Source organism: Salmo salar, chromosome 16, assembly GCF_965601325.2.
Source record: "Salmo salar chromosome 16, fSalSal1, whole genome shotgun sequence".
Classification (NCBI taxonomy): Eukaryota; Metazoa; Chordata; class Actinopteri; order Salmoniformes; family Salmonidae; genus Salmo; species Salmo salar.
The window spans coordinates 57003755-57031123 of record NC_138306.1 but is presented as its reverse complement, the minus strand read 5'-3'; the positions used below and the strand labels follow the sequence as shown (position 1 = coordinate 57031123).

General features: G+C 47.5%; 1 protein-coding gene across 1 annotated transcript in view; it reads right to left on the bottom strand.

Moving 5' to 3' along the window:
- The window catches only part of LOC106574124 (sushi, nidogen and EGF-like domains 1), a 125135-nt gene that overhangs the window by 81162 nt on the left and 16604 nt on the right, over positions 1–27369 (bottom strand). The window contains exons 2-3 of the mRNA XM_045697462.2: positions 1164–1451; positions 913–1053 (exon numbers count right to left, since the gene is read on the bottom strand). Of these exons, the coding sequence (XP_045553418.1) occupies positions 913–1053; positions 1164–1451 (429 nt within the window). The remainder of the gene's footprint in view (positions 1–912; positions 1054–1163; positions 1452–27369) is intronic.

Below are 27369 nucleotides of genomic sequence, written 5' to 3'. Positions count from 1 at the left end.
ACATTTGCAAAATATTTGAAAAAACTGTTTTCACTTTGCCATTATGGGGTAATGTGTGTAGATTGATGAGGATTGTTTTTATTTAATCCATTTTAGAATAAGGACGCAACAAAACAACATTCGTAAAAAGTCAAGGGGTCTGAATACTTTCCGAATGCACTGTATAGATGGATAGATAGACATTTTCACTGAGTGTACAAAACATTAAGAACACCTGCTCTTTCTATGACATAAAATGTGATTAATCTGGTCAGTCTATTGGTCACATACACATATTTTGCAGATGTTATTGCAGGTGTAGTGAAATGCTTGAATCCAGGTGAAAGCTATGATCCCTTATTGATGTTTCTTGTTAAATCCACTTCAATCAGTGTTGATGAAGGGGAGACATGGTTAAAGAAGGATTTTTAAGCCTTGAGACATGGTTTGTGGATGTGTACCCTTCAGAGGGTGAATGGGCAAGATAAAATATTTAAATGCCTTTGAACGGGGTATGGTAGTAGGTGCCAGGCGCACCGGTTTGAGTCAATAACGTTTCACGCTCAACTGTTTTCCGTGTGTATCAAGAATGGTCCACCACCCAAAGGACAGCCAGGTAACTTGACACACCTGTGGGAAGCATTGGAGTCAACATGGACCAGCATCTCTGTGGAACGCTTTTGACACCATGTAGAGTCCATGTCCCGACAAATTGAGGCTGTTCTGAGGACAAAACAGGGAAGGTATGATCCTAGCTGTGGCTATGGTTTATGAAGACATTTATGATGGTTTGTGAAGACATCTCTGTGATGTTACCTATAAACACGGTTTGTGAAGACATCTCTGTGATGTTACCTATAAACATGGTTTGTGAAGACATCTCTGTGATGTTACCTATAAACATGGTTTGTGAGGACATCTCTGTGATGTTACCTGTGCAGCGATGCCGCCTAGCCCTGCCAGGTCTCCTCCACTGCTGGCATGCATGCCTGTAGTCCAGGTGATGTCATGATACTGGAAGATGGTGAAGGACACCTCTCCGTTGGTGATCAGTACCACTTGGAACGTGTTCACCTGCAGAGAACAGTAGTAGTCAACAGGTCGCATATAGTACCACTATGTAAATACATTTGATTGAATGATTGATTGATTGATATATGTATTTAATTGGTTGAGAATCCTACCGGTGTGATGTCACTTCCTCCGAAGAAGGTGACTTTGTGCCACGTTGAGATGAGGATCCACGTCGCACTGAACTCTGGGAACTCAGAGAAGTGTCGTCTGACGTCAGCTGTGGCCCTCAGAAGGACAGACGGGTCTTTACTCTCTCTGTAAAAGACCTGCCCCGCCCGCCTGTTGTCCACATCAGCCCAGAACGGCGCCACAACCCTACGGTCTCCGGCGATGGGAAACGCCACAGGTGTGAATTGAGACACCTCTCTGAGGAACGAGACCAGGCCATTGTTGTTCACCTGTTGTGGAGGAGAGGAAGAGAGAAGGTAAGGTTAGCATTGTTTCAAAATGAGAAAAAATTACATGGCCATCTACAGGATGTACCAGGTGATAACATGGCTATATACAGGAAGTACCAGGTAATAACATGGTTATATACAGGAAGTACCAGGTAATAACATGTCTATATACAGGAAGTACCAGGTAATAACATGGTTATATACACAGGAAGTACCAGGTAATAACATGGTTATATACACAGGAAGTACCAGGTAATAACATGGCTATATACACAGGAAGTACAGGTAATAACATGGCTATATACAGGAAGTACCAGGTAATAACATGGCTATATACAGGAAGTACCAGGTAATAACATCGCTATATACAGGAAGTAGCAGGTAATAACATGGCTATATACAGGAAGTACCAGGTAATAACATAGTTATATACACAGGAAGTACCAGGTAATAACATGGTTATATACACATGAAGTACCAGGTAATAACATGGCTATATACAGGAAGTACCAGGTAATAACATGGCTATATACAGGAAGTACCAGGTAATAACATGGCTATATACACAGGAAGTACCAGGTAATAACATGGCTATATACAGGAAGTACCAGGTAATAACATGGTTATATACAGGAAGTACCAGGTAATAACATGGCTATATACAGGAAGTACCAGATAATAACATGGCTATATACATGAAGTACTAGGTAATAACATGATTATATACAGGAAGTACCAGGTAATAACATGGCCATCTACAGGGAGTACCAGTACTGAGTCGATGTGCAGGGGTACCAGGTAATAACATGGTTATATATACAGGAAGTACCAGGTAATAGCATGGTTATATACAGGAAGTACCAGGTAATAACATGGTTATATACAGGAAGTACCAGGTAATAACATGGTCCTATACAGGAAGTACCAGGTAATAACATGGTTATATACAGGAAGTACCAGGTAATAACATGGTTATATACAGGAAGTACCAGGTAATAACATGGCCCTATACAGGGAGTACCAGGTAATAACAATAACATGAGTACCAGTACTGAGTGGATGTGCAGGGGTACCAGGTAATAACATGGCCATATACAGGAAGTACCAGGTAATAACATGGCTATGTGCAGGACGTACCAGGTAATAACATGGCTATATAGGGAAGTTTAAAGGCCAGAGGAGGGAAGGGAAGGCTGGTGCAGGGAGGTAGGGGTGGGGTGAACACCACGGCAGTACTGGGTTTTTTCCAGCACTGAGCAAATTTCAGGTCTGCTGAACGTAAACTTCAACACTTAGAGTTCTTACATTTACATTATTATATAAAATTCTTGCCAACAACAGAATGCTATATATATGGGGCATACAACAATCTCAGCTCTGTAGATGTTGTTGCGAAGAGACAGAATCAATAGATCATTTATTCTGGTATTGCCCTGATGTAGCTTGTTTCTGGTCACAGGTTCAGGAATGGTTAAAAAAATCACAACATGCACTTCAAATGAACCTTACAAATAGCAGTGTTGGGGGATCTGGAAAACCACAGTCCATCAATAAATAATATAATAATACTCATAGGAAAGGTTTTAATCTTTAGCTCACAATCTGTGGATAATATACAATTAGAAAAGATTCAAGAATGGTGTAAAACATCACAGCACAATTTAAAAATATATGGCACATGTGGTGGGATTAAAGAGTTTGTTTGGTAATGTATTGTTGTCATCTATAAAAGTACCATGTGTGTAAAATGTATATGTAAAATGTATATGTAAAATGTATATGTATATGTAGCAAAAAAGCTGTAAAAAAAACCCTGAAGATATTTGTCCTCCGAAGAGGGGTACATTAAAAAAAATATATAATAATAAATACAAATGAAATAAAATAAATAAAACAAGCTCTTTATAAAACTAAGATATTTGTCCTCCGAACAGGAGGGGTAAAAAAATATATATATATATATATCTATATATATATATATATATATTTACCCCTCCTGTTCGGAGGACAAATGAAATATATATAGAAATATATATATATATAGAAATGGAAAAATAATAAAAATATATATAAAAAGCTCTTTACCTGACTCGCTTTTCAAAGATGTCTAGAAATGCACACATTTTGTGCTCTTGTCGGAAGCAATCACTCTCACATTTCTGTCAACAAATTAGCTATAACTGGGCTAATAACTCACTAACTTGCAAAAAACAAAAGTGAACACTGCTCTCGCTTTGATCTCAAAACAAGCGCATCTACCCACGACCACTCATGCTGTAAACACAGTCCAGTTCAAAGTCAATGGCACAGATCCATATAAGGCAATGATCTACTTGCATATAAACCTACTGCAGCTGTGATAGGTTATTGTGCACCGGTCTGTGTAGACAATGGGTCGTGCCTGTCAATGCAATAGAGTCCTACTCTGATGCACTCTGCCTACAACAAAATCTGTTGCATACTTCGTTTTGCATACTAAGTCTTGCATATGAAAGTGGCTAATATTGTGTTGAGTCGATCACAGTTCCCACGATAAAGGGGAAAAACTCTAGAAAGTTGAGTGTAATTTCAATCTTGTGCTTCTCTGCACAGGCTGATATTTCTTCTACACAGACCGGTGCGCCATAACGAGCTTAGAGGGAACATTGGTAGACTCTTTGAGCAGATGTAATGTATCCACTTCCTCATGTTTGGAACAGACAGTGTCTTTGTTCATTCAGATGGCATGGCAGGCAGCAGCTGAGAAAACCAGGTTATGAACAACCCCCCCCCCCCGCACACACACACCTGCCCGAAATCATGATGCACGCACACACACACACACACACACACACACACACACACACACACACACACACACACACACACACACACACACACACACACACACACACACACACACACACACACACAGAGGTCTGGGTCTGGTCTTACAGTAGGATTTGATACAAATGTTGTGTTCGAGACCAAGACTGGAGGGGGGGAGGCCGAGTCAATACCAAGACTGGAGGGGGGGTGGGGCCGAGTCAATACCATGACCGGAGAGGGGAGGGGCCGAGTCAATACCAAGACCGGAGGGGGGGTGAGACCAAGTCAATACCAAGACCGGGGGGGGGGGGGGACCGAGTCAATACCATGACCGGGGGGGGCCGAGTCAATACCAACAACCTCATGCTAATCACATTACATGCTGTTCAGATCGGACACGTCACGTGCGCGAGCGTTGCAAAATTAATGTAGAAATCCATGTTATTCAATTATTGCACACACATTGCTCGCGCGCGCCAACGAGCGTCTGCGATGCCAAGGGCTAAAATAGAAGTCATTCCTATTTCTGACGCAGATCGCGCTGCAAGTCCTGCCTCTCTCATCGCCTCATTGGTTTATAGAAGCAGGTACCCACGTGCCATCTCCTCATTGGTTATACCCACGAGGGTGATTGAAAGACGAACTGTTTTGCTGGTTGTCGTGGTAATACTATCAAAGTTTAGATGCCGATCACCATATAATTTAAAAGATGAAAAAGCCTGGAAGGAGGAGAGATGACTAGAAATGATTCGGTTGGCCGTTTTATGTGTGGATTAATTGTCGGAGTAGAGAACCTTGTGAATTTCAGTTAAAATAACAACTCAACGTTTATATCCCAGGACAAATTAGCTAGCAACAGCAAGCTAGCTAAATAGGACAAATTAGCTAGCAAGTGCAAGCTAACTAGCTAAATTGCCATAGATGTTTAATGCTTTCCAACCTGTCTCCAAATTAATGTCATTGGATCACAGTTTGTTTTGATATTTTAACCTGCGTGTCGTGATCACGTTTGGTGTAGGGGGACAAAATAAATGTATGCAGGATGGTGCATGATGGCGCACGATGGCGCACACGCGCAGCCGGTTTGGGTTCCGTGTTAGCCTACATTAGCTCAACCGTCCTTCAGGGGAACCCACCAATCAAGAAGTTACAGTATGTGTTATATTATATTATTATTTTCAATGATGTTCTGATTTTAATCTGATTTAATCTCTTACATTTGTGTTGGAAAGGAAAGGGTTAACGCTGAAGAGAAAAACCGATTCAATCACAATTTTTCTTTGCTAGCTAAGTCAGCCATTGGCTGGGCCATTAGAAGCTAGATAAAGGCATCTGCCTTCTTGAAGACCAACAGATCGCTGCACAATAGCGAGCAGTAGTTTTTCCCACGGTCTAGCTAGCTAGCTAGCGTTTGTTGTCTGCTAGTTTGCAGTGGCTGCAGCAGGTGTTATCAAATAGGATGTTGTTGCTAATTTGTTAGCTTCTCCCTTTTCAAGGATAACTTTCAACAAGAAGTTAAGTTTCCATTGAGCATCATCTGGTGAGTGGAACTGTGTTTATAACTGCAGTGCACTTCCTGTTGTTAGCCATCTCTTTGAAAATAACTTCTGTGTGTGAAACATTGTTACATTTAAAGTGGAACTGACAGCATTTTAGCAACATGAAATCTTATTAAAATCTGTTCATTTACACCCCCAGAAAGAATATGACCCTTTTTAAAACGTTAACTGACAAGCGAGCACTTAGATATGCTCATTTTCACATTTTCATACATTCTTAGAATGTTTGGGAAGTACGTATACTATGGCATTTATGAAAATTCTATAGCAAAATAGAGTGGGAAAGTGGCAGTGCGTTTGGACAATTAGTAGACACTGCAGGAAATAAAACCTAATAAAAACACGTCTCGTCCAGGACAGGACCTACACAGACTGATGCGCTATAGCCAATCAGAGCTACAGTAGGCCTTTATACAAACCCGCCATTTGCCACACGGGCCTGCCATCATTCACTATGAACTGGACTGTGTGTTTACAGGCAGTAGGGCCTGTCATCATTCACTATGAACTGGCCTGTGTGTTTACAGGCAGTAGGACCTGCCATCATTCACTATGAACTGGACTGTGTGTTTACAGGCAGTAGGACCTGTCATCATTCACTATGAACTGGACTGTGTGTTTACAGGCAGTAGGACCTGTCATCATTCACTATGAACTGGACTGTGTGTTTACAGGCAGTAGGACCTGTCATCATTCACTATGAACTGGACTGTGTGTTTACAGGCAGTAGGACCTGTCATCATTCACTATGAACTGGACTGTGTGTTTACAGGCAGTAGGACCTGTCATCATTCACTATGAACTGGACTGTGTGTTTACAGGCAGTAGGGCCTGTCATCATTCACTATGAACTGGACTGTGTGTTTACAGGCAGTAGGACCTGTCATCATTCACTATGAACTGGACTGTGTGTTTACAGGCAGTAGGACCTGTCATCATTCACTATGAACTGGACTGTGTGTTTACAGGCAGTAGGACCTGTCATCATTCACTATGAACTGGACTGTGTGTTTACAGGCAGTAGGACCTGTCATCATTCACTTTGAACTGGACTGTGTGTTTACAGGCAGTAGGACCTGTCATCATTCACTATGAACTGGACTGTGTGTTTACAGGAAGTAACAACAGAGCCACTTTATATCATTGGAACACATTCGCCAAAAGCCACAAAAATTACCTGAATGGATTTCTGTAAATATGTTAACACTAGGGGAGTCCTTTTACATTTGGGAACTTTACAGTCCTATTGATCAAACAACAATGAAAAGGTTGGCTCCCTCTCCATCATTTATGCACATCAACAACAACAAGACAAACAACTAATGCTAGCCAGAGAAAGATGAGCTAATATCTAACAAAAGAACATTAGATAAACCCTCTCAAACTTTTGTTAGCTAGTTGGCCATCAAAATTACACTGGTAAACGATGGGGAATTATTAGCCTCCTCGTCCTTCTGCAACTCGCCTGCCAAACGCATGCTTGTCCCAACCAAGCTCTAAAGCTAACTGGCTAAAGATAACTAGCTTGCTAGCTAGCTACATCCAGATACAAATAAGAGAACACCTCACTCTGAACATTTTACCTGCTGTAGCAGAGCTGGTTTGGCTGTTTACATGTTATCTAAAGCGTTCTTGACTAACTATACATTTTTTTTAATCTACATTTACAGACACCGGTCATATTCAGCAGGTGTTGCGTGTTCGTAATTTCATCAGATGTTCTGCGCTCTGGCACACTCAGACCAGAGTGCTCTGAAATCAGAGTAGATAGCCAGAGAGAATTTGCGAACGCAAGAGATATGCTAACTGGATAACAGTCGTTCAAGTTCTTGCTAGCTAACCAATTCTCTAGCTGTGTATAGCCACCGGAAATCGATATGAGGGGAAAAAGTCAGTCACTCACCCACTCCTCCAATGGCAAGACATGACATCCTCATAGCAGCTAGCTAGCTAACGTTAGGGTCCATGTTTTTAGCTTGCTACATAAATAGATATGCTAGCCTATTAGTCACGTTATGACTGACTTGTGATCATTGCCCTTGCTAGTTTGATTGTATTGACATCCCCAGCCATCCGATTTTGTCCAGAATATTAAGTCATTGAAACTGAAACAGTGCATCCCGAATGGAGGCCACAAACAATGTACCAGGCCAGCTGTAATTTAAAACCTGATAGCAATATTTATTAAACCACCAAGAAATGTACTGTGAATTATCCGGTGTCCTGAGTGAATTTAAGTTTTCTCTCTCTCTCTCTCTCTCTCTCTCTCTCTCTCTCTCTCTCAGGACCTGAGCCCTAGGACCATGCCTCAGGACTACCTGGCATGATGACTCCTTGCTGTCCCCAGTCCACCTGGTCGTGCTGCTGCTCCAGTTTCAACTGTTCTGCCTGCGGCTATGGAACCCTGACCTGTTCACCACGTGCTACCTGTCCCAGACCTACTGTTTTCAACTCTCTAGAGACAGCAGGAGCGGTAGAGATACTCTGAATGATTGTCTATGAAAAGCCAACTGACATTTACTCCTGAGGTGCTGACCTGTTGCACCCTTGACAACCACTGTGATTATTATTATTATTATTTCACCCTGCTGGTCATCTATGAACATTTGAACATCTTGGCCATGTTCTGTTACTATAATCTCCACCCGGCACAGCCAGAAGGACTGGCCACCCCTCATAGCCTGGTTCCTCTCTAGGTTTCTTCCTAGGTTCTGGCCTTTCTAGGGAGTTTTTCCTAGCCACCGTGCTTCTACACCTGCATTGCTTGCTGTTTGGGGTTTTAGGCTGGGTTTCTGTACAGCACTTTGAGATATCAGCTGATGTAAGAAGGGCTATAAAAATACATTTGATTGAGGGCCTTCCCTGTAGCTCAGTTGGTAGAGCATGATGTTTGCAACGCCAGGGTTGTAGGTTCAATTCCCACGGGGGGGGGCCAGCACAGAAAAAAAAAAGTATGAAATGAAACGTATGCATTCACTACTATAAGTTGCTCTGGATAAGAGCATCTGCTAAATGATGAAAGGTTATAATAAATTATATGAATCATGCATTGAACTGCATCCATCTGTTCTGCCAACAATGCCTTACTGTACATTATGGAACATTGAAGTAATAGTTGTTATAACAGTTGTACATTTCGATGTGGTACATTTCATATTCTTATGATTGGGACCTACTGGTTTATTATGTCTGAGTTTATGGACTGCTTATCCTGGGTAATCCTGGGTTATCCTGTAACATCATGCTGCGTGTGACTGCTGTCTTTCCATCGGCCCTATCCAGTGGTGTAGTGGAGAAGTGGGTATGATCTAATGTTGAAAGATCCCAAACGGCCCAGAGAAGAAAAGACACCCTGTGTGAAATGTTTTCCAGTGTTTTCCAGTGTTTTCCAGTGTTTTCCGTTGTTTTCCAGTGTTTTCCAGTGTTTTCCAGTGTTTTCCAGTGTTTTCCTATGTTTTCCAGTGTTTTCCAGTGTTTTCCAGTGTTTTCCTATGTTTTCCAGTGTTTTCCAGTGTTTTCCAGTGTTTTCCTATGTTTTCCAGTGTTTTCCAGTGTTTTCCAGTGTTTTCCAGTGTTTTCCTATGTTTTCCAGTGTTTTCCAGTGTTTTCCAGTGTTTTCCAGTGTTTTCCAGTGTTTTCCTATGTTTTCCAGTGTTTTCCTATGTTTTCCTATGTTTTCCAGTGTTTTCCAGTGTTTTCCAGTGTTTTCCTATGTTTTCCAGTGTTTTCCAGTGTCTTCCTTTGTTTTCCAGTGTTTTCCAGTGTCTTCCTATGTTTTCCAGTGTTTTCCAGTGTTTTCCTATGTTTTCCTATGTTTTCCAGTGTTTTCCAGTGTTTTCCAGTGTTTTCCAGTGTCTTCCTATGTTTTCCAGTGTTTTCCAGTGTTTTCCAGTGTTTTCCAGTGTTTTCCAGTGTCTTCCTATGTTTTCCAGTGTTTTCCAGTGTTTTCCAGTGTTTTCCAGTGTTTTCCTATGTATTTCAATGTTTTCTATGTTTTCCTATGTTTTTTGTGTTTTTTCCTGTAGATTTTTCAGATTTTCACTCTTAAATTACACTTTTTTTAGTAGATTTTTGTTGTTGTTGATGGTCTCAACAATGCTTAAACCACATCAATCTGATTAGGCGTCCCTGTCAGGGCCTGGCTTCTAGTGGATGGGCCTCTGTCCACCCAGGTCCATCCATGTCTACACCCCTGTCTCCCCAGCGGGTGGGCCTCTGTCCACCCAGGTCCATCCATGTCTACACCCCTGTCTCCCCAGCGGGTGGGCCTCTGTCCACCCAGGTCCATCCATGTCTACACCCCTGTCTCCCCAGCGGGTGGGCCTCTGTCCACCCGGTCCATCCATGTCTACGCCCCTATCTCCCCAGCGGGTGGGCCTCTGTCCACCCAGGTCCATCCATGTCTACACCCCTGTCTCCCCAGCGGGTGGGCCTCTGTCCACCCAGGTCCATCCATGTCTACGCCCCTATCTCCCCAGCGGGTGGGCCTCTGTCCACCCAGGTCCATCCATGTCTACGCCCCTGTCTCCCCAGTGGGTGGGCCTCTGTCCACCCAGACCCATCTATGTCTACGCCCCGGACGTAAACAGCTCATGATGACAATTGCAGGATCACAAGTAGCCTACTCACCAACAATTTGGACAAAACTTGTTCAATAGCTAGTTTGCATGCCCATTGTTGCCTTAGTTAGTATTTACTGGTAGATATAATGAGTTGAAAGGTCTTTCCTACCCTACCGGCTACCGATGTCATTATTCTGTGAGCTGCTCCATGCCAGAACCGGTTGAGAGCTGAACACTCTGGCTGGCTGCAGATGATATTCCCCTGAAACTAGACTGTGTGTGTAGCGTGCAAGTAAATATAAAGTCCCCTTTTCAGGATCCTGTCTTTCAAAGATAATTAGTAAAAATCCAAATAACTTCACAGATCTTCATTGTAAAGGGTTTAAACACTGTTTCCCCATGCTTGTTCCATGAACCATAAACAATTAATGAACATGCACCTGTGGAACGGTCGTTAAGACACTAACAGCTTACAGACGGTAGGTAATTAAGGTCACAGTTATGAAAACTTAGGACACTAAAGAGGCCTTTCTACTGACTCTGAAAAACACCAAAAGATAGATGCTCAGGGTTCCTGCTCATCTGCATGAACGTGCCTTAGCCATGCTGAAAGGAGACATGAGGACTGCAGATGTGGTCAGGGCAATAAATTGCAAGGGAGACATGACGGACAACTGATCGTCCTCGCAGTGGCAGACCACGTGTAACACCTGCACAGGATCAGTACATCTGAACATCACACCTGCAGGACAGGTACAGATTGGCACCAACAACTGCCCGAGTTACACCAGGAACGCACAATCCCTCCATCAGTGCTCAGATTGTCTGCAATAGGCTGAGAGAGGCTGGACTGAGGGCATGTAGGCCTGTTGTAAGGCAGGTCCTCACCAGACATCACAGGAAAAAATGCCGCCTATGGGCACAAACCCACCGTCGCTGGACCAGACAGGACTGGCAGAAAGTGCTCTTCACTGACGAGTCGCGGTTTTGTCTCACCAGGGGCGATGGTCGGATTTGCGTTTATCGTCGAAGGAATGAGCGTTACACCGAGGCCTGTACTCTGGAGCGGGATCGATTTTGGAGGTGGAGGGTCCGTCATGGTCTGGGGCGGTGTGTCACAGCATCATCGGGCTTGTTGTCATTGCAGGCAATCTCTACGCAATCTCTGACTTCTCTATTGTACTACAAAACTGTCAAGTCGTATACCTCCACTACACTACTTTGATACGCATCACAAGGGACGTAAGAAGCGAATAAAGGCAATGCTCACTGGGGGAAAAAAGTGTGTATGTGGTTTACACCTGCGTATAGCCTCCACTACACTCCCTGGCCCTTGTGTTTTACTACACGAGTGCGCTGATATTACGGTCGCTGTCCTCTCAGCATCACGAATCTGTCACACACTGAAGGTCTATCCTGACTCTGAGCCCCGCCTGCCTGACCACTCTGCCTGCCCCTGAGCCTGCTTGTCGACTTGTACCTTTGCCCCACCTCTGGATTATTGACCTCTGCCTACCCTGACCCTGAGCCTGCCTGCCGTCCGGTACCGTTGCCCCACGTCTGGTTTACTGACCCCTGCGTGCATTGACCTGTCTATTACCTGCCCCTGGTGGATTATTAAACCATTGTTAATTTGACCTTGTCTGCATCAGGGTCTTAACTTCATACCTGTCACTACCAGGACCATAAGAAAACAGTCTACTAAGACCACAAGAAAACAGTCTACCAGGACCATAAGAAAACAGTCTACCAGGACCATAAGAAAACAGTCTACCAGGACCATAAGAAAACAGTCTACCAGGACCACAAGAAAACAGTCTACCAGGACCATAAGAAAACAGTCTACCAGGACCATAAGAAAACAGTCTACCAGGACCATAAGAAAACAGTCTACCAGGACCATAAGAAAACAGTCTACCAGGACCACAAGAAAACAGTCTACCAGGACCATAAGAAAACAGTCTACCAGGACCATAAGAAAACAGTCTACCAGGACCATAAGAAAACAGTCTACCAGGACCATAAGAAAACAGTCTACCAGGACCACAAGAAAACAGTCTACCAGGACCATAAGAAAACAGTCTACCAGGACCACAAGAAAACAGTCTACCAGGACCATAAGAAAACAGTCTACCAGGACCATAAGAAAACAGTCTACCAGGACCATGATAAAACAGTCTACCAGGACCATGATAAAACAGTCTACCAGGACCATAAGAAAACAGTCTACCAGGACCATGATAAAACAGTCTACCAGGACCATGATAAAACAGTCTACCAGGACCATGATAAAACAGTCTACCAGGACCATAAGAAAACAGTCTACCAGGACCATGATAAAACAGTCTACCAGGACCATGATAAAACAGTCTACCAGGACCATGATAAAACAGTCTACCAGGACCATAAGAAAACAGTCTACCAGGACCATGATAAAACAGTCTACCAGGACCATGATAAAACAGTCTACCAGGACCATGATAAAACAGTCTACCAGGACCATGATAAAACAGTCTACCAGGACCATGATAAAACAGTCTACCAGGACCATGATAAAACAGTCTACCAGGACCATGATAAAACAGTCTACCAGGACCATAAGAAAACAGTCTACCAGGACCACAAGAAAACAGTCTACCAGGACCACAAGAAAACAGTCTACCAGGACCATGATAAAACAGTCTACCAGGACCATGATAAAACAGTCTAGCAGGACCATGATAAAACAGTCTAGCAGGACCATGCGTAAACCACCAGTTATGTTTTTAGACTTTTGCGAGAGAGAGAGAGAGAGAGAGAGAGAGAGAGAGAGAGAGAGGAGAGAGAGAGAGAGAGAGTAGAGAGAGAGAGAGAGAGAGAGAGAGAGAGAGAGAGAGAGGGTTGAAAGGCTTTCTGGCCTGCAGGACCAAGCCAGCATCCTGTACCCTATTCCCTATATAGTGCACTACTTTCGGGCCAGAGCCCTATGGCACCCTATTCCCTATATAGTGCACTACTTTTGACCAGAGCCCTATGGCACCCTATTCCCTATATAGTGCACTACTTTCGGCATGGGCCTTTCGGGATGCAGATTCAGTCAAAAAATTCCATCTGAAAGAGTTTCATTCATAACCCAGACCCGGTTCTGCTTATCTTACGCAGGTGCAGAGTGGGCTGAGCGAACAGAGCTTCACACTCTCTCTACCTCCATGCCACCTATCCTGTTTTTTGTGCTAATAGCCTGAGGTTGCGTAACAAATGGCACCCTATTTCCTTTTACAGTGTACAACTTTTAACCAGGGTCCCTTAGGGTCAGTCAGAGAGTGAAGCAGCATCACAGCTCTCCAAAAGGTGTTGTGTAGAGCAGTGTAGAGCCATAGGCCTCTGGTCAAAAGTAGTGCACTATAAAGGGAATAGGGTGCCATAGGCCTCTGGTCAAAAGTAGTGCACTATAAAAGGAATAGGGTGCCATAGGCCTCTGGTCTAAAGTAGTGCACTATAAAGGGAATAGGGTGCCATAGGCCTCTGGTCAAAGTAGTGCACTATATAAAGGGAATAGGGTGCCATTTGGGTTTCACTCGTGTGTGATCTCTGCCTTTCCCCCAGCAGGGCCGGCTGGAAGCATGTGGCCATCGGTCACAAAGCAGCAGCGGAGACTAGCAGAGCTCTGGTTGCCTCTGATTCCCTCCCTGCTCAGCAGCAGCAGTGTATGGAAACCATCATCTGGAGCACTCTGCTGTAAAAACAGCAGAGGAAGTTTTGCTTGGCCCGGCTCACTCAGTTAATTGGCCAACCGCAGCCTTTCCCTCTCTCTGCATCAGTCTGATGTGGTGAGAACGTGGCATCCTTCCCCTCTCTCTGAATCAGCCTTCCCCTCTCTCTGAATCAGCCTTCCCCTCTCTCTGAATCAGCCTTCCCCTCTCTCTGAATCAGATTTCCCCTCTCTCTGAATCAGATTTCCCCTCTCTCTGCCATCAGCCTTCCCCTCTCTCTGAATCAGATTTCCCCTCTCTCTGAATCAGCCTTCCCCTCTCTCTGCCATCAGCCTTCCCCTCTCTCTGAATCAGCCTTCCCCTCTCTCTGAATCAGCCTTCCCCTCTCTCTGCCATCAGCCTTCCCCTCTCTCTGAATCAGATTTCCCCTCTCTCTGAATCAGCCTTCCCCTCTCTCTGCCATCAGCCTTCCCCTCTCTCTGAATCAGATTTCCCCTCTCTCTGAATCAGCCTTCCCCTCTCTCTGCCATCAGCCTTCCCCTCTCTCTGAATCAGATTTCGCCTCTCTCTGAATCAGCCTTCCCCTCTCTCTGCCATCAGCATTCCCCTCTCTCTGAATCAGATTTCCCCTCTCTCAGAATCAGATTTCCCCTCTCTCTGAATCAGCCTTCCCCTCTCTCTGAATCAGCCTTCCCCTCTCTCTGAATCAGCCTTCCCCTCTCTCTGAATCAGCCTTCCCCTCTCTCTGAATCAGCCTTCCCCTCTCTCTGAATCAGCCTTCCCCTCTCTCTGAATCAGCCTTTCCTTCTCTCTCTGAATCAGCCTCCCCCACTCTCTGAATCAGATTTCCCCTCTCTCTGAATCAGTATTAACTTCTTTCTGAATTCCAATTTCTCCCCTCTCTGCCACCAGCCTTCCCCTCTCTGCCACCAGCCTTCCCCTCTCTGAATCAGCCTTCCCCTCTCTGAATCAGCCTTCCCCTCTCAGCCTTCCCCTCTCTGAATCAGCCTTCCCCTCTCTCTGAATCAGCCTTCCCCTCTCTCTGAATCAGCCTTCCCCTCTCTCTGAATCAGCCTTCCCCTCTCTCTGAATCAGCCTTTCCCTCTCTCTGCCATCAGCCTTCCCCTCTCTCTTCCATCAGCGTGATGTGGTAAGAACGTGGCCGTTCAACGATGTGGGGAAACTGAGAATACTGGATGGTCTAGCATGGTACTGGGTGGTCTAGCATGGTACTGGATGGTCTAGCATGGTACTGGATGGTCTAGCATGGTACTGGGTGGTCTAGCATGGTACTGGGTGGTCTAGCATGGTACTGGATGGTCTAGCATGGTACTGGGTGGTCTAGCATGGCACTGGATGGTCTACCATGGTACTGGATGGTCTACCATGGTACTGGGTGTTCTACCATGGTACTGGATGGTCTAGCATGGTACTGGATGGTCTAGCATGGTACTGGGTGTTCTACCATGGTACTGGATGGTCTAGCATGGTACTGGATGGTCTAGCATGGTACTGGGTGGTCTAGCATGGTACTGGATGGTCTAGCATGGTACTGGGTGGTCTAGCATGGCACTGGATGGTCTAGCATGGTACTGGATGGTCTAGCATGGTACTGGGTGGTCTAGCATGGTACTGGATGGTCTAGCATGGTACTGGGTGGTCTAGCATGGTACTGGATGGTCTAGCATGGTACTGGGTGGTCTAGCATGGTACTGGGTGGTCTAGCATGGTACTGGGTGGTCTACCATGGTACTGGATGGTATAGCATGGTACTGGATGGTCTACCATGGTACTGGGTGGTCTAGCATGGTACTGGGTGTTCTACCATGGTACTGGGTGTTCTACCATGGTACTGGGTGTTCTACCATGGTACTGGATGGTCTAGCATGGTACTGGGTGTTCTACCATGGTACTGGGTGTTCTACCATGGTACTGGAGGAGGGTACAGGAATGGCAGAGGAAGACAGGATGTGCAGCCTGCGTTGGCCGGGCCGGGGGTCAAACACAGTCAGAGCGTTACCCATAGAGGGATGTCAGAGGACAGCACAACCTTCACCCAGAGGGCTGTGGTGTTTAGTGGTAGCAGTGGTCTGGGAGTCACCCATATCACTGCAGAATGTGAGTAGGAAACCACGCCAACACTAAACAGTGATTATACTCCAATAACCTGAATATGTTTAGGTGCCTCATCCGATCCCTGTGAGCATCTGGAAAAGGTTAAGCCTTGCAGGCCTTAAGAATTTCCTTTCAGTCTAAGTATCTTATTAAACATAGGAAAGTGTTGTTTGATGTGATCACAGCTCTAAGGAGGGTTAAATTAATCCCTGCCGAGACTCAAACAGGTGCTCTAATGTAATACCTTAGAACCATCCGTTTAGTGTTACTTTACAAGGATGGATTCCACATTGATAGAACGACAGATTTTTACTTTGTCAGCTTGGGGATTCGATCCAGCAACCTTTCGGTTACTGGCCCAACGCTCTCTGTTTCCACCTCTCTGGTTCACCTCTCTGGTTTCACCTCTCTGTTTCCACCTCTCTGTTTCCACCTCTCTGGTTTCACCTCTCTGGTTTCACCTCTCTGTTTCACCTCTCTGGTTTCACCTCTCTGTTTCCACCTCTCTGTTTCCACCTCTCTGTTTCCACCTCTCTGGTTTCACCTCTCTGTTTCACCTCTCTGGTTTCACCTCTCTGGTTTCACCTCTCTGTTTCACCTCTCTGGTTTCACCTCTCTGTTTCCACCTCTCTGTTTCCACCTCTCTGTTTCGACCTCTCTGGTTTCACCTCTCTGTTTCACCTCTCTGGTTTCACCTCTCTGTTTCCACCTCTCTGTTTCCACCTCTCTGGTTTCACCTCTCTGTTTCACCTCTCTGGTTTCAGCTCTCTGGTTTCAGCTCTCTGGTTTCAGCTCTCTGGTTTCAACTCTCTGGTTTCACCTCTCTGGTTTCACCTCTCTGTTTCACCTCTCTGGTTTCACCTCTCTGGTTTCACCTCTCTGTTTCACCTCTCTGGTTTCACCTCTCTGTTTCACCTCTCTGGTTTCACCTCTCTGGTTTCACCTCTCTGTTTCACCTCTCTGGTTTCACCTCTCTGTTTCACCTCTCTGTTTCACCTCTCTGGTTTCACCTCTCTGGTTTCACCTCTCTGGTTTCACCTCTCTGTTTCACCTCTCTGGTTTCACCTCTCTGTTTCACCTCTCTGGTTTCACCTCTCTGTTTCACCTCTCTGGTTTCACCTCTCTGGTTTCACCTCTCTGTTTCACCTCTCTGGTTTCAGCTCTCTGGTTTCAGCTCTCTGGTTTCACCTCTCTGTTTCACCTCTCTGGTTTCACCTCTCTGTTTCACCTCTCTGGTTTCACCTCTCTGTTTCACCTCTCTGTTTCACCTCTCTGTTTCCACCTCTCTGTTTCCACCTCTCTGTTTCCACCTCTCTGGTTTCACCTCTCTGTTTCACCTCTCTGGTTTCACCTCTCTGTTTCACCTCTCTGGTTTCAGCTCTCTGGTTTCAGCTCTCTGGTTTCAGCTCTCTGGTTTCACCTCTCTGGTTTCACCTCTCTGGTTTCACCTCTCTGGTTTCACCTCTCTGGTTTCACCTCTCTGTTTCACCTCTCTGGTTTCACCTGTCTGTTTCACCTCTCTGGTTTCACCTCTCTGGTTTCACCTCTCTGTTTCACCTCTCTGGTTTCACCTCTCTGTTTCACCTCTCTGGTTTCACCTCTCTGGTTTCACCTCTCTGTTTCACCTCTCTGGTTTCAGCTCTCTGGTTTCAGCTCTCTGGTTTCACCTCTCTGTTTCACCTCTCTGGTTTCACCTCTCTGGTTTCACCTCTCTGGTTTCACCTCTCTGTTTCACCTCTCTGGTTTCACCTCTCTGTTTCACCTCTCTGTTTCACCTCTCTGTTTCACCTCTCTGGTTTCACCTCTCTGTTTCACCTCTCTGGTTTCACCTCTCTGTTTCACCTCTCTGTTTCACCTCTCTGGTTTCACCTCTCTGTTTCCACCTCTCTGTTTCCACCTCTCTGTTTCCACCTCTCTGTTTCACCTCTCTGGTTTCACCTCTCTGGTTTCACCTCTCTGGTTTCACCTCTCTGTTTCACCTCTCTGTTTCACCTCTCTGTTTCACCTCTCTGGTTTCACCTCTCTGTTTCACCTCTCTGGTTTCACCTCTCTGTTTCACCTCTCTGTTTCACCTCTCTGTTTCACCTCTCTGGTTTCACCTCTCTGGTTTCACCTCTCTGTTTCACCTCTCTGTTTCACCTCTCTGTTTCACCTCTCTGGTTTCAGCTCTCTGGTTTCACCTTTCTGGTTTCACCTCTCGGTTTCACCTCTCTGGTTTCACCTCTCTGTTTCACCTCTCTGGTTTCACCTCTCTGTTTCACCTCTCTGGTTTCACCTCTCTGTTTCACCTCTCTGTTTCAACTCTCTGGTTTCACCTCTCTGTTTCACCTCTCTGTTTCACCTCTCCGTTTCACCTCTCTGTTTCACCTCTCCGTTTCACCTCTCTGTTTCATTGAGGATTTGCTCTAGGCAGTTAATGTGCAAGGGTAATAGTCAGTCAATCAGTCATTCATCTAGTCAGGCAGTCAATCAGTCATTCAGTCAGTCAGTAAGACGATCAGTCAGTCAGTAAGGCAATCATTCAGTCAGTAAGGTAATCAGTCAGTCAGTAAGGCAATCATTCAGTCAGTAAGGTAATCAGTCAGTCAGTAAGGTAATCAGTCAGTCAGTAAGGTAATCAGTCAGTCAGTAAGGTAATCAGTCATTCAGTCAGTCAGTCATTCATTCAGTCAGTCAGTCAGTCAGGCAATCAGTCAGTCAGTCAGCAAGGCAATCAGTCAGTCAGTAAGGTAATCAGTCATTCAGTCAGTCAGTCAGTCAGTCAGTCAGTCAGTCAGGTAATCAATCAATCAGTCAGGTAATCAGTCAGTCGGGTCATCAGTCAAAGAGTGAAGCAGCATAGAGTGAAGAGTGAAGCAGCATACTCTCTCTCTCTCTCTCTCTCTCTCTCTCTCTCCCTCCCTCCCTCCCTCCCTCTCTCTCTCTCCGCATCGAGCCACTCCACTATAATACAACTCCAACACCCATGTTATTTATTCTTGGGAACTCTTAGCCGGATATATCCCAGCTTTTTCCTTGGGTGGTTTTCTTTGGAGCCAAGTAATTTCTAGCCTAAAATAAACTTTCATCTAGGGAAAACTAGGGCCAAAACAAACCCCCCTTTAAATGAAAAAGGTGCCGGGGATCGGTGAGGGAAAACATTAGTCTTTCCTTGTCAAAAAGGATGTTTCACAGACAGTCACCAAGTCACAGGGTTTGTTGAAACACAGGGAAGTGTCTACAACCGATACACTTGACCTCGAACCCACGAGGGCCACATCCCAAATTACATTTCAGTTTTAGTAATTTTACAGATGCTTTTATCCGGAGTGATTTACAGAAGCGATTAGGGTTAAGTGCCTTGCTCAAGGAGACATCGGCAGATTTTTCACCTAGTCAGCTCAGGGATTCGAACCAGACCCTATATAGTGCACTACTTTTGACCAGGGCTCATAGCACCACACACACACACACAAACTTGGTCACCAGCCCTATGTAAACAACATTTCAGCTTGTGTGATCAACATGTATTTTATTGACCGTGACTGAATGTATTCCAAGTATATAAAGCATTAAGATTAAGAAATGCCTTTCCTTATAAAATAGTACGGTAATCCAATCTAGCAGCTCTTTGTCAGTTAGCTTTCACACACTGCACACACACACACACTATACGCTACATTGGACATTCACAGTGTACATACTTCTTCCAGAGGAAGGATGAAGATGTTGCACAACGGTAAAGTGTTAAAGTGCATAGCTAGGATGAGCACTAGCAGATGTTCCCTCTCCCTCTCTCCCTCTCTCCCTCTCCCTCCTCCCTTCTCTCTCTCTGTCTCCCTCCCTCTCTCTCTCCATCTCTCTCTCTCTCTCTGTCTCCTCCCTCTCCCTCTCTCTCTCTCTCTCTCTCTCTCTGCTCTCTCTCTCTCTCTCTCTCTGTCTCCTCCCCTCTCTCTCGCTCTCTGTCTCCTCCCTCTCTCTCTCTCTCTCTCTCTCTCTCTGTCTCCCTCCCTCTCTCTCTCTCCCTCTCTCTGTCTCTCTCTCTCTCTCTGTCTCTCTCCCTCTCTCTCTGTCTCCTCCCCTCTCTCTCCCATCTCTCTCTCCCTATCTCTCTCTCTCTCTCTCTCTCTGTCTCTCTGTCTCTTCCCTCTCTCTCCCCATCTCTCTCTCTCACTCTCTCTCTCTCTCTGTCTCCTCCCTCTCTCTCTCCCATCTCTCTCTCTCTCCTCTCTCTCTCTCTCTCTCTCTCTCTCTCTCGCTCTCTCTCTCTTTGTGTGTGTGTGTGTGTGTGTGAGAAACTACAACTCCAGTTCTGTCCGTGACAACACCCTCTCGTACTGTACACTGTCATGTTTACCAATCAGTGTTTGTCTTTTATCACTTCCTTTAGTTGTGACCTTTTCTCTATTCCCATTTTCTTTTCCTGACTGACTGCATCTCTGTATATCTTCCTCCGTTCCTCTACTCTCTCTTTATGCCAGACAGCCGTCCGTAAGATTAGTTCATCTGAGGGCTGCATTGATTTGCAGATGCATCTGCGTTCTGGAATCGGCCACTCAGATCGAACAGCTGGACTGAGGTCTGCTGGGAAGACCCCTACTGGGCTATCAAGAGGAGGAGGAGGAGGAGGATGGGGAGGAGAGAGGAGGAGAGGGGGAGGGGGAGGAGAGGGGGGGAGAGAGGAGGAGGGGAGGGGGAGGAGGATGGGGAGGAGAGAGGAGGAGAGGGGGAGGGGGAGGAGGATGGGGAGGTGAGAGGAGGAGGGGGGAGGGGGAGGAGGAGGAGAGAGGAGGAGAGGGGGGAGGGGGAGGGGGATGGGGAGGAGGACAAGGACACAGGGACACAGGGACACAAGGACACAGGGACACAAGGATACAGGGACACAGGGACACAAGGACACAGGGACACAGGGACACAGGGACACAAGGACACAGGGACGCAAGGATACAGGACACAAGGACACAGGACACAGGGACACAGGGACACAAGGACACAAGGACACAAGGATACAGGACACAAGACAACAGGACACAAGACACAAGGACACAGGGACACAGGGACACAAGGACACAAGGACACAGGACACAGGACACAGGGACACAAGGACACAGGGACACAGGGACACAGGGACACAGGGACACAAGGACACAAGGACAGGGCTACAGACACCTATTAAAATAGTATTGGGTATAATAATGACAGTATGCTCAGCTCTGGCGTGTCATGGCCTGTCTGACCCTGTGTCTGTCGATCGACAGCGTAGTTGCATTGGGACACTATAACCTCACGAGCGATGCACCCGGATGCCTGAAGCTAAATTAAAACGATATGTACTGGGTCATAACTAAAGCAGGACACAGGACACGTCAAGTCAGGGCATGTTGTGATATTTCTGACCCTGTATCTGTATGTGTTTGTCACTATCACTGCATTGGTTCCTTTCACAAAGACATCACTCACCAGCCGGACTGGAGGCTTACATTAGAACACTGACCTATGACCTCGCCTTTTGTTGCCATGGTACCTCAGCCTCAGCCTGTACTGCAGCAGTAAAAGAGAGAGAACGGGGTAGAGGGGGTGGGGGGGGGGGGGTAATCAGAGAGGAGGGGAGAGCAGGTTTGGAGAAGAGGGGAGGGAGAGGAGGGGCGTGAGGGATTAGAAAGGAGGGAGAGAGGATTTGGAGAGTAGGGGAGGGAGAGAAGGGGAGGAGGGAAGTGAGGGATCGGAGGGGAGGGAGAGAGGATTTGGAGAGTAGGGGAGGGAGAGAAGGAGAGGAGGGAAGTGAGGGATCGGAGGGGAGGGAGAGAGGGGGATGGCAGAGGAGGGGACAGGGGGTATTGGGAGGTTGAACGCGGATGCAGGCACAGCCCCAACAGGTGGTGTTGATTTAAAGGCGCTTTGGCTTCTCCATGTGTTGGAACTAAACCCCGTACAAGACAAGCTCAGATCAAAGCACTGTCAAACCACTAAGCTTCCTCACACCAGCATATACACACAGTCTTTCCCTCACTCAGTCTTTCCCTTTCTCACCTATAGGTCTCACCACTCTCTCTCTCTCTCTCTCTCTCTCTCTCTCTCTCTCTCTCTCTCTTCCTTTCTTTCTTTCTTTCTTTCTTTCTTTCTCTCTCTCTTCTCTCTTACTCTCTCTCTCTCTGTCATTCTAACACTGTCTCTTTACTGTGTCTCTGTCTCACTGACTCTCTGTCTCACTGACTCACTCACTCACTGTTTCTCTCTCTCGCTCAATTCAATATAAGGGGCTTTATTGGCATGGGAAACGTGTTTACATCGCCAAAGCAAGTGAAGTAAATAATAAACAAAAGTGAAATAAACAACACAAATGAACAGTAAATATTACAGTCAAACAAGTTCCAAAAGAATTAAGACATTTCAAATGTCATATTATGTATATATACAGTGTTGTAACGATGTGGAAATAGTTAAAGTACAAAAGGGAAAATAAATAAGCATAAACATGGGCTGTATTTACAATGGTGTTTGTTCTTCACTGGACGACCTTTTATTGTGGCAACAGGTCACAAATATCTCACACGCACAGTCTTAATTCATTCCTACGTAGACTTGTGTGTATATGTTGTGTAATTTGTTAGGAAAGGGGGATACCCTAAACCTAACCCTAAACCTAATCCTAAACCTAATCCTAGCTCCTAACCCTAAACCTAATCCTAAACCTAATCCTAGCTCCTAACCCTAAACCTAATCCTAAACCTAACCCTAAACCTAATCCTAGCCTTTAAAATAATTCTAACCCTAAAACTAATTCTAACCTTAATCCTAAACCTAATCCTAGTTCCTAACCCTAATCCTAGCTCCTAACCCTAAATCTAATCCTAGCTCCTAACCCTAAACCTAATCCTAGCTCATAGCCCTAAACCTAATCCTAGCCCTAAACATAATTCTAATTCTAACCCTAAAACTAATTCTAACCTTAACCCTAAACCTAATCCTAGCTCCTAACCCTAAACCTAATCATAGCTCCTAACCCTAAACCTAATCCTAGCTCCTAACCCTAAACCTAATCCTAGCTCCTAACCCTAAATCTAATCCTTGCTCATAACCCTAAACCTAATCCTAGCTCATAGCCCTAAACCTAATCCTAGCCCTAAACATAATTCTAATTCTAACCCTAAAACTAATTCTAACCTTAACCCTAAACCTAATCCTAGCTCCTAACCCTAAACCTAATCCTAGCTCCTAACCCTAAACCTAATCCTAGCTCCTAACCCTAAACCTAATCCAAGCTCCTAACCCTAAACCTAACCCTAAACCTAACCCTAAACCTAATCCTAGCTCCTAACCCTAAACCTAATCCTAGCTCCTAACCCTAAACCTAATCCTAGCTCCTAACCCTAAACCTAATCCTTGCTCATAACCCTAAACCTAATCCTAGCTCATAGCCCTAAACCTAATCCTAGCCCTAAACATAATTCTAATTCTAACCCTAAATCTAATTCTAACCTTAACCCTAAACCTAATCCTAGCTCCTAACCCTAAACCTAATCCTAGCTCCTAACCCTAAACCTAATCCTAGCTCCTAACCCTAAACCTAATCCTAGCTCCTAACCCTAAATCTAATCCTTGCTCATAACCCTAAACCTAATCCTAGCTCATAGCCCTAAACCTAATCCTAGCCCTAAACATAATTCTAATTCTAACCCTAAAACTAATTCTAACCTTAACCCTAAACCTAATCCTAGCTCCTAACCCTAAACCTAATCCTAGCTCCTAACCCTAAACCTAATCCTAGCTCCTAACCCTAAACCTAATCCAAGCTCCTAACCCTAAACCTAACCCTAAACCTAACCCTAAACCTAATCCTAGCTCCTAACCCTAAACCTAATCCTAGCTCCTAACCCTAAACCTAATCCTTGCTCATAACCCTAAACCTAATCCTAGCTCATAGCCCTAAACCTAATCCTAGCCCTAAACATAATTCTAATTCTAACCCTAAAACTAATTCTAACCTTAACCCTAAACCTAATCCTAGCTCCTAACCCTAAACCTAATCCTAGCTCCTAACCCTAAACCTAATCCTAGCTCCTAACCCTAAACCTAATCCTAGCCCTTAACATAATTCTAAACTTAACCCTAAACCCCCCAAAATGTCCCCAGTTGTTTGTTTACTATTCTTGTCGGGACTTAGTATAGTTAAATACACACACACACACACACACACACACACACACACTCACACATACACACACACACACACACACACACACACACACACACACACACACACACACACACACACTGCTCTGATATGTAACAGAACCCTTCTCCCAGTGGTCTTACACAACCCTAAACCACATCGGACTGCCTTTCTGTCCAATACACCCCACCAAACCCCCCTACACACACTCTCAGCCCCCCCACACACACTCTCAGCCCCCCCACACACACTCTCAGCCCCCCCACACACACTCTCAGCCCCCCCACACACACTCTCAGCCCCCCCACACACACTCTCAGCCCCCCCACACACACACTCTCAGCCCCCCACACACACTCTCAGCCCCCCCACACACACACTCTCAGCCCCCCCACACACACTCTCAGCCCCCCCCACACACACTCTCAGCCCCCCCACACACACTCTCAGCCCCCCCACACCCACTCTCAGCCCCCCCCACACACACTCTCAGCCCCCCCACACACACTCTCAGCCCCCCCACACACACTCTCAGCCCCCCCCACACACACTCTCAGCCCCCCCCACACACACTCTCAGCCCCCCCACACACACTCTCAGCCCCCCCACACACACTCTCAGCCCCCCCACACACACTCTCAGCCCCCCCACACACACTCTCAGCCCCCCCACACACACTCTCAGCCCCCCCACACACACTCTCAGCCCCCCCACACACACTCTCAGCCCCCCCCACACACACTCTCAGCCCCCCCACACACACTCTCAGCCCCCCCACACACACTCTCAGCCCCCCCACACACACTCTCAGCCCCCCCACACACACTCTCAGCCCCCCCACACACACTCTCAGCCCCCCCACACACACTCTCAGCCCCCCCCACACACACTCTCAGCCCCCCCACACACACTCTCAGCCCCCCCACACACACTCTCAGCCCCCCACACACACTCTCAGCCCCCCCACACACACTCTCAGCCCCCCCCACACACACTCTCAGCCCCCCCACACACACTCTCAGCCCCCCCACACACACTCTCAGCCCCCCACACACACTCTCAGCCCCCCCACACACACTCTCAGCCCCCCCACACACACTCTCAGCCCCCCCACACACACTCTCAGCCCCCCCACACACACTCTCAGCCCCCCCACACACACTCTCAGCCCCCCCACACACACTCTCAGCCCCCCCACACACACTCTCAGCCCCCCACACACACTCTCAGCCCCCCCACACACACTCTCAGCCCCCCCACACACACTCTCAGCCCCCCCACACACACTCTCAGCCCCCCACACACACTCTCAGCCCCCCCACACACACTCTCAGCCCCCCCACACACACTCTCAGCCCCCCCAACACACTCTCAGCCCCCCCACACACACTCTCAGCCCCCCCACACACTCTCAGCCCCCCCACACACACTCTCAGCCCCCCCACACACACTCTCAGCCCCCCCACACACACTCTCAGCCCCCCACACACACTCTCAGCCCCCCCACACACACTCTCAGCCCCCCCACACACACTCTCAGCCCCCCCACACACACTCTCAGCCCCCCCACACACACTCTCAGCCCCCCCACACACACTCTCAGCCCCCCCACACACACTCTCAGCCCCCCACACACACTCTCAGCCCCCCACACACACTCTCAGCCCCCCCACACACACTCTCAGCCCCCCCCACACACACTCTCAGCCCCCCCACACACACTCTCAGCCCCCCCCACACACTCTCAGCCCCCCCACACACTCTCAGCCCCCCCACACACACTCTCAGCCCCCCCACACACACTCTCAGCCCCCCCACACACACTCTCAGCCCCCCCACACACACTCTCAGCCCCCCCACACACTCTCAGCCCCCCACACACACTCTCAGCCCCCCACACACACTCTCAGCCCCCCCACACACACTCTCAGCCCCCCCACACACACTCTCAGCCCCCCACACACACTCTCAGCCCCCCCACACACACTCTCAGCCCCCCCACACACACTCTCAGCCCCCCACACACACTCTCAGCCCCCCCACACACACTCTCAGCCCCCCCACACACACTCTCAGCCCCCCCACACACACTCTCAGCCCCCCACACACACTCTCAGCCCCCCCACACACACTCTCAGCCCCCCCCACACACACTCTCAGCCCCCCCACACACACTCTCAGCCCCCCCACACACACTCTCAGCCCCCCCACACACACTCTCAGCCCCCCCACACACACTCTCAGCCCCCCAACACACTCTCAGCCCCCCCACACACACTCTCAGCCCCCCCACACACACTCTCAGCCCCCCCACACACACTCTCAGCCCCCCACACACACTCTCAGCCCCCCCACACACACTCTCAGCCCCCCCACACACACTCTCAGCCCCCCCCACACACACTCTCAGCCCCCCCACACACACTCTCAGCCCCCCCACACACACTCTCAGCCCCCCCACACACACTCTCAGCCCCCCCACACACACTCTCAGCCCCCCACACACACTCTCAGCCCCCCCACACACACTCTCAGCCCCCCCACACACACTCTCAGCCCCCCCACACACACTCTCAGCCCCCCCACACACACTCTCAGCCCCCCACACACACTCTCAGCCCCCCCACACACACTCTCAGCCCCCCCACACACACTCTCAGCCCCCCCACACACACTCTCAGCCCCCCCACACACTCTCAGCCCCCCCACACACACTCTCAGCCCCCCCACACACACTCTCAGCCCCCCCACACACACTCTCAGCCCCCCCACACACACTCTCAGCCCCCCCACACACACTCTCAGCCCCCCCACACACACTCTCAGCCCCCCCACACACACTCTCAGCCCCCCCACACACACTCTCAGCCCCCCCACACACACTCTCAGCCCCCCCACACACACTCTCAGCCCCCCCACACACACTCTCAGCCCCCCCACACACACTCTCAGCCCCCCCACACACACTCTCAGCCCCCCCACACACACTCTCAGCCCCCCCACACACACTCTCAGCCCCCCCACACACAC